We start from the raw sequence: 14,252 nt of genomic DNA on the forward strand, positions 1-14,252 counted from the left end.
TTCACTAATTGGATATATGTGGCAAAGTTCATATTTGATAATGTTGAAAAGTCTGATTGACTTCTCTTCCCAGAAGACTGTAATTTGCATAAAGAGGTACTGTAGGCAGGAAAAGAATAGGGCAACTAAAATTGTCAAGGAAATAAAAAAAATGCTAAGTGAAGAATGAAAGATTAGGACAAAAATTGAGAAAGGAGGTATCAGAATAAAATTGTGAACATATCAATATTTTCTCATTTTGTGCTTTAACGTACCTTTTATAAGCTGCAGTTCTTAATTAAGAAGTGATCAAGTTTTCATGGTTAGTATTTTTGGTCTTATTTAGGAAATTTTTACAGCCAGAAAGATAACTATATTTTCTACTAAGAGTTCTAAAGATTTGCTTTGTCATCTGAGCTTAATTCAGTATTAGAGTTCTCCAGAGAAATAAAACATAAACATAGCTGTATAGGGAGATAATGGGGTTGGCAAGTTTGAAAGGGTAGATGGGCAGGTTGGAGACCCAGGGAACAGTTGCATCTGGAGGTAGAATTCCTTCTTCCATGGTGGACCTCAGGTTTTTCTACTGGATGAGACGCACCCACATGGAGAGTAATCTGCTTTACTCAAAGTCTGCTGCTTTTTAAGTGTTAATCATCTAAAAAAATACCTTCACATGGGACTTCCCTGGCGGTCCAGTGGTTAAGATTCTGTGCTTCCAATGCAGGAGGAGCAGGTTCGATCCCTGGTTGGGGAACTGAGATCCCATGTGCTGGGTGGCACGTGGCCAAAAAAGAAAACCTTCACGGCAATGTCTAAGCTGGTGTTTGACCAAAAACTGGATACCATAGCCCAGCCGAGCTGACATAAAAGATTGACCATCATCATCCATTTGGAGTTGTATTTTTGTGTAGAGGTCAGACATCTTATTTTTTTTTTTCCTTTTCCATCTGTATATCCCGTTTTTTCAGCTCCATTTATTAAATGGTTCTTCCCCACTTAAACTATCACATGTGTGTTGTATTTAAATTTCACCCATGCCTGTGTCTTTTGGGGCTCTATTCATTTTTAAATTAACACAGGCATATAATTTAATGAATCAAAAACTCAAGACAGGGCTGTTGATGAAAAATGACAATCTCTTGCTTGTCTACCCCCAACTTTTCAGCTCTCTTAAAGAAACTAACTTCATTTATTTCTATTGTCAGTTACCTCTATATTGCAGTTTTTATTATGCTGCTTTTATATTGTATGTGTGATCTACTGATCTCACCCAATAGGTAAGAATTTTTCACGTGGACACTCACACTACCCACCCTACCATAATTCTCTGTCATTACAATATAAACATCATGATTTGCGGTAAAGAAATTTTGCTTATGTGACTTATTTATGAGCTGATGAAAGCCAAAATCTTTATGTTCTTCTCAGTCTCTGTAGGCTCTGTATAAATAGAATACTTTAAAACTGTACTAGTTTAATTTGTCTAATGATAGATGATACTGATACTAAAAGAGCAGATATGCCCTATGAAAAGTTTTTGTGAGTCTGGTCATTTAGATTTTAGTTTCTGCTGTCAATAAGCTGTATGAATTTGGTAAGTCATTTAAGTTTTTGTTCATGTAAATAAAGAGTTGTGCTAGAACATGTCAAGAATTCTAAGCGTATGGCCCTTTCCCTGATTTTACTGAGCTAAAGCCCAGCCCATTCTATTGCAGCAGTGAACCAGGAGCAACAAATTCTAAGATTCAAATGTATTTTTTTTTTTAATCACTCAAGAGACTAATGTGATGGGGCACTTCACCTGGCTGTTCTGAACAGGCAGGCCTGAATACTCTGATTAACGGCCTTCTTGTGTGGCAGCCAAATGGCCTATCATAAAATGGTTTTTGTACAACTTACAGAGGAATGGTGAACGTCTGAAAAGGTACTTGACCTTTGAAATTTGAGGTTTTATGGCTTTCAGATACGTATTTTAAGGTTTCTTGATAATAAAGTCTATGATTCTAGAAATTAAGATAGGCATATTTTATTTTTTATAAATTTTAAAATTTTGTTTTTGGTTGCGTTGGGTCTTCGTTGTGGTGCGCGGGCTTCTCATTGCGGTGGCTTCTGTTGTTGTGGAGCAGGGGCTCTAGGTGCATGGACTTCAGTAGTTGCGGTGTGCAGGCTCAGTAGCTGTGGCTTGCGGACTCTAGAACACAGGCTCAGTAGTTGTGGCACAGGGGTGCTTAGTTGCTCCATGGCATGTGGGATCTTCCTGGACCAGGGCTCGAACCCACGTCACCTGCATTGGCAGGCGGATTCTTAACTGCTGCGCCACCAGGGAAGCCCAAGATAGGCATATTTTAAATAGTGCTTAGTTTATTGAGCATCAACTATGAGATGAACACTAAAGAAAGGTACAAAGTGAGCAAGGCAGAAGGATCCTCTCAGTAGCTTATCTAGGGTTAGGGAGGGAAGACAAAAGACATTTAATGTAATGATGACTTTGTAAATACTGTGCAGCTACTACCTAGAAATACAAATAAGATGCAGTAAGTAACCAGTACAAAATGCCATTTGAATTAAAAATGAATACCTACTGGTAGAGCTGGAAAAGAGCTTGTGTTGGCATTTGGTCAGAGGAAGACTTTTTACTTTTTTAATTTTATCTATTTTTGGCTGCATTGGGTCTTCGCTGCTGTGTGCGGGCTTTCTCTAGTTGTGGCGAGCGGGGGCTACTCTTCGTCGTGGTGCACAGACTTCTTGTGGTGGCTTCTGTTGCGGAGCACGGGCTGTAGGCACGCAGGCTTCAGGAGCTGTGGCACACGGGCTCAGCAATTGTGGTTTGTGGGCCTAGAGTGTAGGCTCAGTAGCTCCACGGCATGTGGGATCTTCCCAGACCAGGGATCCAACCCATGTCCCCTGCATTGGCAGGTGGATTCTTAACCACTATGCCACCACGGAAGCCCACTTTTTTTTTTTTTTTAGTGGGTTGAAGTATAGTTGATTACAATATTGTGTTAGTTTCAGGTGTACAGCAAAGTGATTCAGTTATTTTTTTTCAGATTTTTCTGTTATAGGTTATTAAAAGATATTGAATATAGTTCCCTATACTATACAGTAAATCCTTGTTCATATACAGTAGTACATATCTGTTAATCCCATACTCCTAATTAATCCTCCTCCCTTTCCCCTTTGGTAGCCATAAGTTTGTTCTGTGAGTCTGTTTTGTAAATAAATTAATTTGTGTTATTTTTTAGATTCCACATACAAGTGGTAATCATATAATATTTGTCTTTCTCTGACTTAGTATTTTTTTTAATTAATTTATTTACTTTTGGCTGTGTTGGGTCTTTGTTGCTGCGTGCAGGCTTTCTCTAGTTGTGGCGAGTGGGGGCTACTCTGTTGCGGTGCGCGGGCTTCTCATTGCAGTGGCTTCTCGTTGGGGAGCATGGGCTCTAGGTGCGTGGGCTTCAGTAGCAGCATCCAGGCACAATAGTGGCTCACGGGCTCTAGAGCGCAGGCTCGGTAGTTGGTGGTGCACGGGCTTAGTTGTTCCACAGCATGTGGAATCTTCCTGGACCAGGGCTTGAACCTGTGTCCCCTGCGTTGGCAGGTGGATTCTTAACCACTGCGCCACCAGGGAAGTCCCCTCTTTACTTTCTTTTTAAATTATGAAAATACGCAGACCTAAGAAAAGTTGAAAAAATAGTACAATTAATACCCATTTACTCTTTATCAATATACACCTGTTGTTAATATTTTGATGCATTTGCTTTATTCATTCATTACTTCGTTTATTCATTTTTCTGGTGAACCATTTGAGAGTAAGTTGCAGGCATCCTGACAGTTTGGACACTTGAGCTAAAACATTTCAGCATCTATATCCTAAGAATAAAGATATTCATCTTTATAACCACAATACCACTATTACACCTAAGAAAACAAACATTGATTCACTAATATGCAGTCCTTAATAAAGTTTCCCTAATTATCTCCCCAGCATCTTTCACTGAATGGTTTTGGGATCTGTTGATTCTTGCCTGAAATAGTTACAGCATTGGGAGTTTTAAAGTGGTGGTTTTATAATTCCTTTCTACATTGACTAGCTGGCATTTTCTCAAGGAAAGCTTTCCATCTCATATCAGTATGAACCACAGATCGCAAAATCAGCAGTGGGAAGATGCTCCTGGAGTAATTAATGTATGGAGGAAACCAGGTGTAAGCCTTCTAGTCCTCTCCCAGTCCAAGGGTTTTACTGGGGCTAGTCACATGGGCACCTTCTGCCTAGCATGTACTAAAATTCCAGACTCCCGGAAGGAAACAGGTATTCAGCATAAGTCACATTGTACAAACAGTTTAGGCACAGAATTTTTATATCAGTGTTGGAACTGAATACCAGTCTAGTTCCTAGATGCTAGTCAAGGGCTAATCTTGCAAGCAGGCTTTTCTCAGGATAGCAGCAGTCCCAGACCTGCCTATATATTAACTCTTCTGCACAAGCATCTTTAAAACAATAATTATCAGCAAGACCAACCTGCAATATTGACCTCACTTGTACTCTCCAGGGGTCCTGCATTTAGCCAGTTAAAACAAATCCTATTAACCATAAAGATGTATATTAGAAAGGTGGCTTACACAAGTTTCTGTCTGAACCTATTTTATTTGGTCAAGGCATCAACTCGAGCCCAGCACAGCTCTGGCCCCTGTACTGAAGCTGACCTGAAAGCCTTCCTGAGCTGAGGCAGCATCATGATAGTACAGGAGTATGGTATATTGTCACAACTAATGAACCAATATTGATACGTCATAATTGACTAAAGTTCATCCTTTATTCAGATTTCCTTAGGTGTTTTGTTTTCTACTCCCCCCCGCCCCCATGAATTTCTTTAGTTTTTACTTAATGTCCTTTTTCTGTTCCAATTTCACATCCAGGATACTACATTAGTCATCACGCCTCCTTAGGTCCCTCTGGGCTGTGAGTTTCTTAGATTTCCTTGTTTGTAATGACCTTGACAGTTTTGAGGGATAGTAATTAGGTATGTTATAGAATGTCTTTCACTTTGATATTTTCCTCATGATTAGACGAGGGTTATATGTTTTTAGGTGAAAGACCACAGAGGTAAATTACCAGTCCTCATCACCTGATGTCAAGGGTACATACTGTCAATGAGAATTATGACTGTTCATGTTAATCTTTTTTTTTTTAATAAATTTATATATTTATTTTTGGCTGCATTGCGTCTTCGTTGCTGCGTGCAGGCTTTTCTCTAGTTGCGGCAAGCGGGGGCTACTCTTCATTGAGACGCACGGGCTTCTCATTGCAGTGGCTTCTCGTGTGTAGAGCACGGGCTCTAGGCACGTGGGCTTCAGTAGTTGTGGCTCGCGGGCTCTAGAGCGCAGGCTCAGTAGTGGCGCACGGGCTTAGTTGCTCCGCGGCATGTGGGATCCTCCCGGACCAGGGTTCGAACCCGTGTCCCTGCATTGGCAGGCGGACTCTTAACCACTGTGTCACCAGGGAAGCCCAAAGCAGACAACTTTTATACTTTTTACTTATTTATTTTTAAATATATTTATTTTTATATTTGGCTGCATTGGGTCTTTGTTGCTGAGCGCGGGCTTTCTCTAGCTGCGGTGAGCGGGGGCTACTCTTTGTTGCGGTGCGCGGACTTCTCCTTGTAGTAGCTTCTCCTGTTGCGGAGCATGGGCTCTAGGCATGCAGGCTTCAGTAGTTGCAGCACGTGGGCTCAGTAGTTGTGGCTCGCGGGCTCTAGAGCGCAGCCTCAGTAGTTGTGGTGTAAGAGCTTAGTTGGTCCGCGGCATGTGGGAGCTTCCTGGACCAGGGCTCGAACCCGTGTCCCCTGCATTGGTAGGCAGATTCTTAACCACTGTGTCACTAGGGGAAGCCCCCATACTTTTTAGACAAAGAATACATTTGATAGGAATTGTCAGGACAAAGAAACTTAGGCTTTGGGTGCTTCATAACTGAGTCTAAACAGAGTTTGGGCTCGGGGTAGTAAATGAAAGAATTACAGTAACAAGTTTTGTTTATATAGGCTTCTTGGCCCTGAATTCCATAATCTCTGGTGATAAGAGATTAGAGATAAGAGATAAGAGATAACCTCCTAGTACAGGGAGGGCACCTTTCAAATGGGAGATTTATTTCCTGCTTTCAGGGAGACAGGATGGTCAAGTGTCCCTCTTGCATTTGCAATTTAAATAACTTTAACTCAAAATCAATATGCCACTGAGGCATATTTTGCGGGTGGTCTGCCTTGGGCCCCAACAATGGTACTTACCCTAACCCTTGCTTTGATCCATGCAGCTAGTAGCCCTTGGGCACTGAAGCCTCCTCCTGGAAGTTTTCCCATTGTATTCTATTCCTGTCCTGTTCTGACCCTCTGTTCCATTCCTCAATCTACTCAGCTTCTAATCTTAGTGACGAAATCCATCCTCTCTGCTTTTGACATTGTCTTGGCAGACCTAATACAGCTTACTCCTGCCCTCTGGTGCTTTTGTACCATGGCCTCTGCTTGGCCAGGTCCTGGTCCTCAGATCCTGGCTTTACCTCCTTGGCCAAGTTTGCTCCCGTCTCCTGGAAGGGAGGGATCGGAGTATGGGAACTGAAGTAAAAATTGGTTCTGCTCTTGATGATCAGAGAGAGCTTATTGAATTCCCTGGCTGGCTCCATCATTTGTCTAATCCATGAGAGTACTTGAGAAAATATCATCCTTATCTTGAGGTGCTTTTCAGTCTTCTTGAGGTGCTTTTCAGTCTTCTTGGGGAGGTAAGCTATCCAAGAGGAACAGAAATTAGAGAAGAACATAAGGATATAAATCGTATTTCATTAAGGGCTAGTTTGTGTGACAAGAATGACAGTTTCTAGAAATTCAAGAAGTGAGAAGACAGGGCTGGAGAAGGTGGGGAGGTGGTGGTGAGATGGAACTTGAGCAGGAAGAAGAGCAGCACCCAGGCTGCCTGCAGAAGAGGAGCAAAGTTGGGATGGCAGAAAAGCCTGACTGGCCTGGGGTGAGGAGAGGGGAGGAAGCCGGGGAGTGAAGTGGGAAAGGTCAGGGTAGGGAGGGCCTTGACCACACAGGGGCATTTGGGACTTAATTGTGATGGGGAAACGTGGCTTTGTGAGGAGAGCAGAGACAAGAAGAAAGCGGTGTTTCAAGAAGGAACAACTAAGAGGAGTTGGCGAAGGGGAGGAAGGGGAGGAAGAGGAATGCAGACCGATAGGTGTGAAGGAAAATTGGTGATTTTAGTGGGCATTTGTTACTTTTGCCACTCACCATCCATTTATCCTATTTCAGGGAAAAGATCCCTATTTCCTTCTGGGGAAGCCTCCTTTTCCTCCATAACTTTTCTGGAAAACAGTTTGACAGTTTTATTTCAAAACCTTAAAAATGTTTATATTATTTAACCTGTAATGCCACTATGAGGAATTTTTTGTGAGGTATAGTTGAATTTCAATGCTAATTTCTGCTGTACCGCGAAGTGATTCAGTTATACGTATATATACATTCTTTTTTAAAATATTCTTTTCCATTATGGTTTATCATAGGATATTGAATACAGTTTTCTGTGCTACACAGTAGGACCTTGTTGTTTATCCATTCCATATATAACAGCTTACATCTACTAGCCCCAACCTCCCTCTCCATCCCTCCCCCAAACCCCTCCCCCTTGGCAACCACAAGTCTGTTCTCTATGTCCATGAGTCTGTTTCTGTTTCGTAGATAGGTTCATTTGTGTCATTTAGATTCCACATATAAGTGGTATCATCTGATATTTGTCTTTTTCTGACATATTTCACTTAGTATGATAATCTCTAGTTGCATCCATGTTGCTGAAAATGGCATTTATTTCATTCTTTTTTATGGCTGAGTCATATTCCATTGTATATGAGTACCACATCTTCTTTATCCGTTCATCTGTCCGTGGACATTTAGGTTGTTAACATATCTTGGCTATTGTGAACAGTGCTGCTATGAACATTCCATTATGAGGAATTTTAACAAAAATTTATATGAAAGATTTATCACAGTAATATTTCTAAAAGCATTAAGAAAATGCTAAGAAAGTATTGGTATATCCACTTGATAGGAAATTATGCAAAAGTTAAAAAATGACACTGAAGATTTTTCTTTTTAATTTTGGGGGGGGGGGATTTGAAATAAACTCACATTGTATAAATTCAGAGGTCCAGAGGGCATGAAGAAAAGTAGGTCTCCTTCCCTCCTATGCCCCTCTGCCCCATCCCCCCCATCAAAGAGACCCATTTAAAACGTGTGTGTCTATTCTTTTTCCTCCTCACCCAATGGCAGTTTGTTTTGCTTTTTTTCCCCCACTTAATAGCTGTTGATTGTTCCATATCAAAACACAGCTTCCTCACTTTTTTAATGCTTGAATATGATTTCATTGTTTAGCTGTATCACAATCTATTGAGCTAGTTCTCCACTGATGGCATTTAGTTCTTTAAAATCTTTGGCAGAATAACCATGCTGTTATAAATAACTATACATATTTCACTTTGCACACATAAGGATATTTGGAGGGTAAATTCTTCAACATGGAATTGTTGCGTCAAAACACAGGAGCATTTAGGGAATTCCCTGGCACTCCAGTGGTTAGGAACGCTGCGCTTTCACTGCTGAGGGTGTGGGTTCAATCCCTGGTCAGGAACAATCCCGCAAGATCCTGCAAGCCTCGCGGCCCCAAAATACATAAATAAATAAATAAATAGGAGCATTTAAAATTTTGATGATATGGCCAAATTTCTCTTCACAGAGGCTTTCAGTTTGTACATGCAAGAGTATCTGTCCTGTCTGTTCGGCCAGGACCAGGTGCTATCAAACTTTTTGTTAGGAAAAGTGTGTTAAAGGACTTCAGAAAATACTAATGAAATATTGTTAAGTTACAAAAGCAAAACTCAAAATTTTATGTACAGTAAGAGCTCAGTCATGCAAATGTGTATTATTGGAAGAGATGCCAAAATATTAATAGTGGTTTATCTTAAATGTATTGATCATTAAACTTCATCATTCCATTGTTGCTGTAGTAGTGTTAATTTCGTTAGTAAAATATCCCAAAATTGTTATAGACCCTTGGATATAGTACAGATATTGCTTGTTTTCTTAACTCCCAACACCTGTCCAGGTGATGAGGTTAATAAATGAGGAATGAATGAGGAATATTTTCTGGCAGCGCGGACAACCATTTGCAGTTTGCAATCTTGCCACCAGGTGGTGGAAGAGAGTTAAAATTCAGAGGACTGGGTTCTGAGCCACGAAAATCAAGTACAATGTACCGTGAGATGTTTTAAAAATGTTAAAAATGAAAACTTAGACAATTAGAATTGTATTTAAAATATTTGTTGCAAAATATTCAAAACTCCCAGGAACAGTTTGATGCTGTCTGTGGCACTGCAGCATCTTTCATTTGCCTAGTTGTCACTATTTCTTACCCCTCCTGCTGTTTAGCCTGTCCCCCTGGTGCCCTCTGTGGCCTCTGCTGCCCTTTATGATGCTGTCAGGCTTCCCTTTCTTTCTTCTAACCTAACTGCTTTCCAAAGAGATGAACAACAAGATGAATGGATGCATGTCCTCGGAGTGACCCAGGATTGGAGGCCACCTCTCCATCCTTGTTGCGGATGACTACTGGTGGGATTTCATCACAGGGGAGGGGGCTAGGTATTACCAGGCAGAATCTTCCAACTGTCCTTCATATCACCCCAGTAATTGTCCTTTCGCTCTGTCTGGACCAAGCTAGAACCTGCTCAGAGGCAAAGCTTGCCTCTCCAGGCATGAGGTTGTGGGCTGGCACTCTGGACCTTCATCCTCCCCTCCTTGAATGGATCTGTCCCAGGAATGACCTCTATCCTGGGCTCTGATTCTGTTTGGAAGGGAAGAGCTGTAACCGAGCTCTTCATACCTTAAATACGCTGTGATCTTGGTCAAGTCAATCAGCCTCTCTGGGCTTCAGTTTAGGTTCAGGGCATGTAGCACAGGGCAGTACTTTGTCCCAGAGTGCCGTATTACTACAAAGCCCGGATGGGTCTGACTTGCCCTGGGTTATGTTTATGAGTGTGTTACGTTACGAAAGTGGAGGGAGAGGAAGGAAGTTCGGGCTCCTACTTCTGGAATGGGATTGGTGGAAAAGGGTATTGGGTCTGGGTCCTAAGATGCGGAAGGGCCGCGAGGAGCTGAGTTCCCGGATGCCTTGTAAGGACCCCACTGAGGGACCTAGAGTCAAGGGGGAACACTATCAGTGATCTTTCCATGACTTTTAGACTAAAACGTGCTTGTCTGTGGCGGGCGCCTCTGGGGTCCTGCACTTGACTAGATGAAGCGTCCACACCTGACGCGGCCGCTAGCATTGTCAATGCTCAAGCTTCACAGAGCCGACGCGCTGTCCCCGCGACCGCCTCCGATCCGGCGGGGGCTCCTTCCACCACCGCGCAGAGCCTGGATTTCTCCGCGAGGAACTGGGTCGAGGGAGGAGGGGGCTTGTGGGCAGGAACGGAGCCGAATTCGGGGAGGCGACAGGACCGGTTCCTTCCAATCCTTAAAGGCCTCCCGAAGGAGGGGGAATGTAGGGCTGACTAACTGAAGCCTGACGCCGCAGGGCTCTAACCCGCGGTCCGCCCCTCCATTACGCGCGGGACAAGTGCGGAGTGCTGGGTGCCAGCGGCGCGGGGCGGGGCTGCGCGGGGCAGGCGCGGGGGCGGGACTTGCGGGCGGGGCGCGCCGCTGGCCCTGACAGTCCGTGTCGCAGCGCGCCTGCTCTGGCTTTCTCCTCTCCTCGCGCGCCGGCCATGACGGGCTCACTGTTCAAGGGGAACTTTTGGGTAAGTCGGCGGGGTAAGCGACCCATCGCCGGGCTCGGGAACGGGGGCTCCGAGGGGAGCCGTGGGCGCCTGCCCCGTGCTCCGGGGCAGAACCCGAGGGGAGGCACCGCCGCCGGCCCCTCTCTGCGCTTACCCCAGCCCGCCGCGCGCCCGCGGGTCCCCGGGATCCGGCTCTCAGGCTCCCCCTCGGCCGCCCGCGCCCCCGGACACTGCTGACGGGTGTATCCCCCTCATCTCATGGGGAAACCGAGACCCAAAGAGAGGAGTCACCCGTCCGGGGTGAGTCGCCGGTGGCCCCTGAGGCTGCGCTGTGAGCGGATTTGGGGGGACGTGGGGTGAAGAACGTGGGGTGAACTTCGCCAGGCTGATCGGCTTTTCCAGGTCCGCGGAAACGTACAGCCTGTCTGAGCCCCATTAGCTCCCGGCTCGCCCCGGCACACGACCCTAGAGGCGTTCTCTAGCAGAAGCTTTGCCGGGTTCCGCAGCCCCGCTTCCTGAGCCTCTCCCTGCCTTTGCCCCCGCCCGGGGGGGGGCCGGTGCGTGTGTGAGACCCTGTGAGCCGGTGGGGGCATCTGAGCCCGAGGTCGGGCCTAACCAGGAGGCAGCAGTTCTGCCTGCCCCTCTCCCTCTGTCCAGTCTTCTTCCCCCCTGTCCTCTCACTCCGCAGGTGCCCCTCAAGGGTCTGTACCCCTTCATGCGGAGGAACCGCCCTCATCCCTTTAAGGCAGGAGCAGAAAGTCACCACGTCTCCAGACTGACCTACTGCTGCCAAGCCGCCCCAGCTCCTTACTTGAGACCCTGATTGTCCCCCATTCAGCCTCGTAGCTGCTTAGCAGGTTCCTGTCCCCTATCTAGAGCTGCTGGGTAGAGAAACCTGGCCCTGTAACCTCGAGGACACAGTTTAGACCCTGCTTTGTGAAGTCCCTTTTCCTGGAGTTTATGAGGTTCTCCTGGGGCACTGCCCACCTGTAGGGTGCAGCTCACGCCCCCGCAGCTTCACAGAGAAGGTGAACAACCTCGCAGCTGGCCCCTTGAGGAGGCCTGGGAGTTCTTTGGGTAGAATAAAGGACTTCTGGGTCCCATGACAGGCATTGTGGGAAAAAGCAGGGTAGAGAGACCTGCCTTTCTTCCCCTCAAAGTGTAACACTCAGTTTTCAAATCTCTGCCCAGTGTCTTCTCTTCAGGGAAGCCTTTCTTGACTGCACCCAATAGCACATGTTCTGTTCCTTCATAGCATTTGTCAGTTTATGGTTTTGAGTTTGGGGGCCTACAAGCATGTGAGCACCTTGTGGACAGCTACTGTGCTGGCTTTCAATGCCACTGCCCCTTGCACAGGCTGATGCCAGCAGGTTCTCAGCAAGTAGTGGCTGAATGAGTACAGTGGATCTGTAAGGCTGACAGGGCATGTCGTGGGGTGAGAGCTGCGGCCTCCATCCTCAGAGGCCTCCCAGGCCATAGGAAGGCAGCCCCCCAGCCGCTCCCAGTGCAGACTTGCAGGAGTGATTAGGGGAGGGGGGAGACGTGAGATCTGTGTTGGGAGTTAGAGGTAGGGTGAAAGTGCAAGGCAGAGAAATTTCTGGGTTTTTACTTTCTTTTTTTTCCCTCTGAGCTTTTACTTTCAGAAGATACGAGATCCTGAGAGAGAGTTTGCAAAGATATCTTACATCTCTAATTTCCTATATTTTATGTCAAATAATAAAAACAGTAATAGCTAATATTACTGTGTATGGAGTCTGTGGCAAGCACTGTTCTAAACACTTTACACATACCACTCATTAAGTCTCACAACTACCCTTACTGAGTATCCCATTTTACAGATGAGGAAACTGAGAGGCAGACAGGTTAAGCAACATTCCCCAAGTTTGTAGAGCTATTAAATAGTGGAGCAGGACTCTGCCTAGACCAAACGCTCAGTGAATGCCTTCAACGAGGCTGGTGCTCAGCGAGAGTGTCCCTTTGGCACTGCCAGAGGTAGATGGTGGGACATCATTTGACACTTCATGTGGATATCATGGATATCTTTCTCCTTCAGCCCCAACCATGAGCTCCTGGGGGGTTTGCACTGGCTCCCACCGTCCACTGAGCCCCCAGAACTGCAATGGTGCTTTGCATGTGGATGCTCAGGAATCAGGCAGATGGGACAGTCAGCCTGGATTTGGGAGAAAAGGGGCAGAAGGGAAACTGTTGGAGACCTCAGGGGCTGCCTGCAATGCTCTCACACTCTCAGGGGTGGGAGCGGGGAGCAAGGCTGTTGTTATCACTGAGAGGATGGCAATAACTTTCATGCTTCAAGGACAAGAAGGTTGTGATTACATAAGGTAGAAAACTTTGGAAACAAGGTGGGTATCAGTTGAGTGAATTTAATAAATATTTAAGAAAATGCCTCCTCTGTATGGAGGTGGCATTTGCAGGAGTAAGACCATACTCTTGGGTTGAAGGTAGATTCCTCATTAGGAAGCCGACAGGGAGGGCGGGCTTTGGTCTTGAATGCCTGTCCTCAGGGATGTAGAGGGCAAAGGGGTCAGGGGATGGGAGAGTCTAGTAGGAGTGAAGAAAACTGGGCCAGGGGTAGAAAGGGTCTGTTCCAGGATGGAAATCATAGGGAAGGGACAGGAGGAGACAGATGGGAGGAATGGCAGAGGGTAGAAGAAGTCAGAGCCACAGGACAGGGTCACTAATTGAAGCTGGAAAGAGGAAAGGAGGACTTGAAGGAAGCTCTGTGTAGGGTGAACAGGAAAATGAGGTGCGGACCCCAGAAATAAGGAAGTCAGATGAGGAACTGGTTTGTGGGGAGGGAAGGAAGAGGAAGCAGAGCGGTATTGACAATAGGCAGGCCAGGAGCATCCTGAAACCACACCCCCCGCCCCCACCCCCCAGGACCATGCCAGGGTTGCTGGATATGGGGAGGTCTTGGGGAAGGAACAGGGTGCCAGACAGCAAGATTTGGGGGTATTTTAATATTTTAACAACCAGTACAAACACGTCAGTGAGTGTGCTCTGGTGTCAACATTCTGGGTTTGAGGGGCTGGTGGAGATGGCCCCAGCACCTTGGAAAGGGTGTCCAAGCAAGAGAGTGCACGGAACAGCATAACGTACAGAAGGGTCATCAGCAGAGGCTCTGAGGGGCCTGGCCAGGTTTGAATCCCCGGTCTGCCCCTTGTAGCTGGGTGACCTTGGACAGATTACTTCAACTCCCATACTCAGTTTTTCCATGTAGAAAAATGAGGAGAATACCAATGTCTACGCTCTAGGACTGTTGTGAGGATTAAATCAGAGTTTAGTATGTGCCTGGCGCATAGTGAGCACTTGTGATTGTCAACTATTATCAGCACAGAGGTGACAAAGGAAATGGGTGACAGTTACTCGAGGAGAAAGAATCGAGAAATAAGAGGTCCCCAGAGAAGCACTCTTGGTGACTACCTGTATTTTGGCAGGA

General features: G+C 45.7%; 1 protein-coding gene across 2 annotated transcripts in view; it reads left to right on the top strand.

Annotated features, from left to right (window-relative positions):
• Window positions 1–10,711: 10,711 nt before the first annotated feature.
• The window catches only part of PSTPIP2 (proline-serine-threonine phosphatase interacting protein 2), a 93,333-nt gene continuing 89,792 nt past the window's right edge, over window positions 10,712–14,252 (top strand). For both annotated transcript variants that reach the window (XM_082416706.1, XM_082416707.1), the window contains exon 1: window positions 10,712–10,816. In XM_082416706.1, coding sequence (XP_082272832.1) covers window positions 10,784–10,816 — 33 coding nt within the window. In that variant the 5' untranslated portion in view covers window positions 10,712–10,783. The remainder of the gene's footprint in view (window positions 10,817–14,252) is intronic.

This window comes from Balaenoptera physalus, assembly GCF_965194825.1.
Source record: "Balaenoptera physalus genome assembly, chromosome: 12".
In the NCBI taxonomy this organism is placed as follows: domain Eukaryota; kingdom Metazoa; phylum Chordata; class Mammalia; order Artiodactyla; family Balaenopteridae; genus Balaenoptera; species Balaenoptera physalus.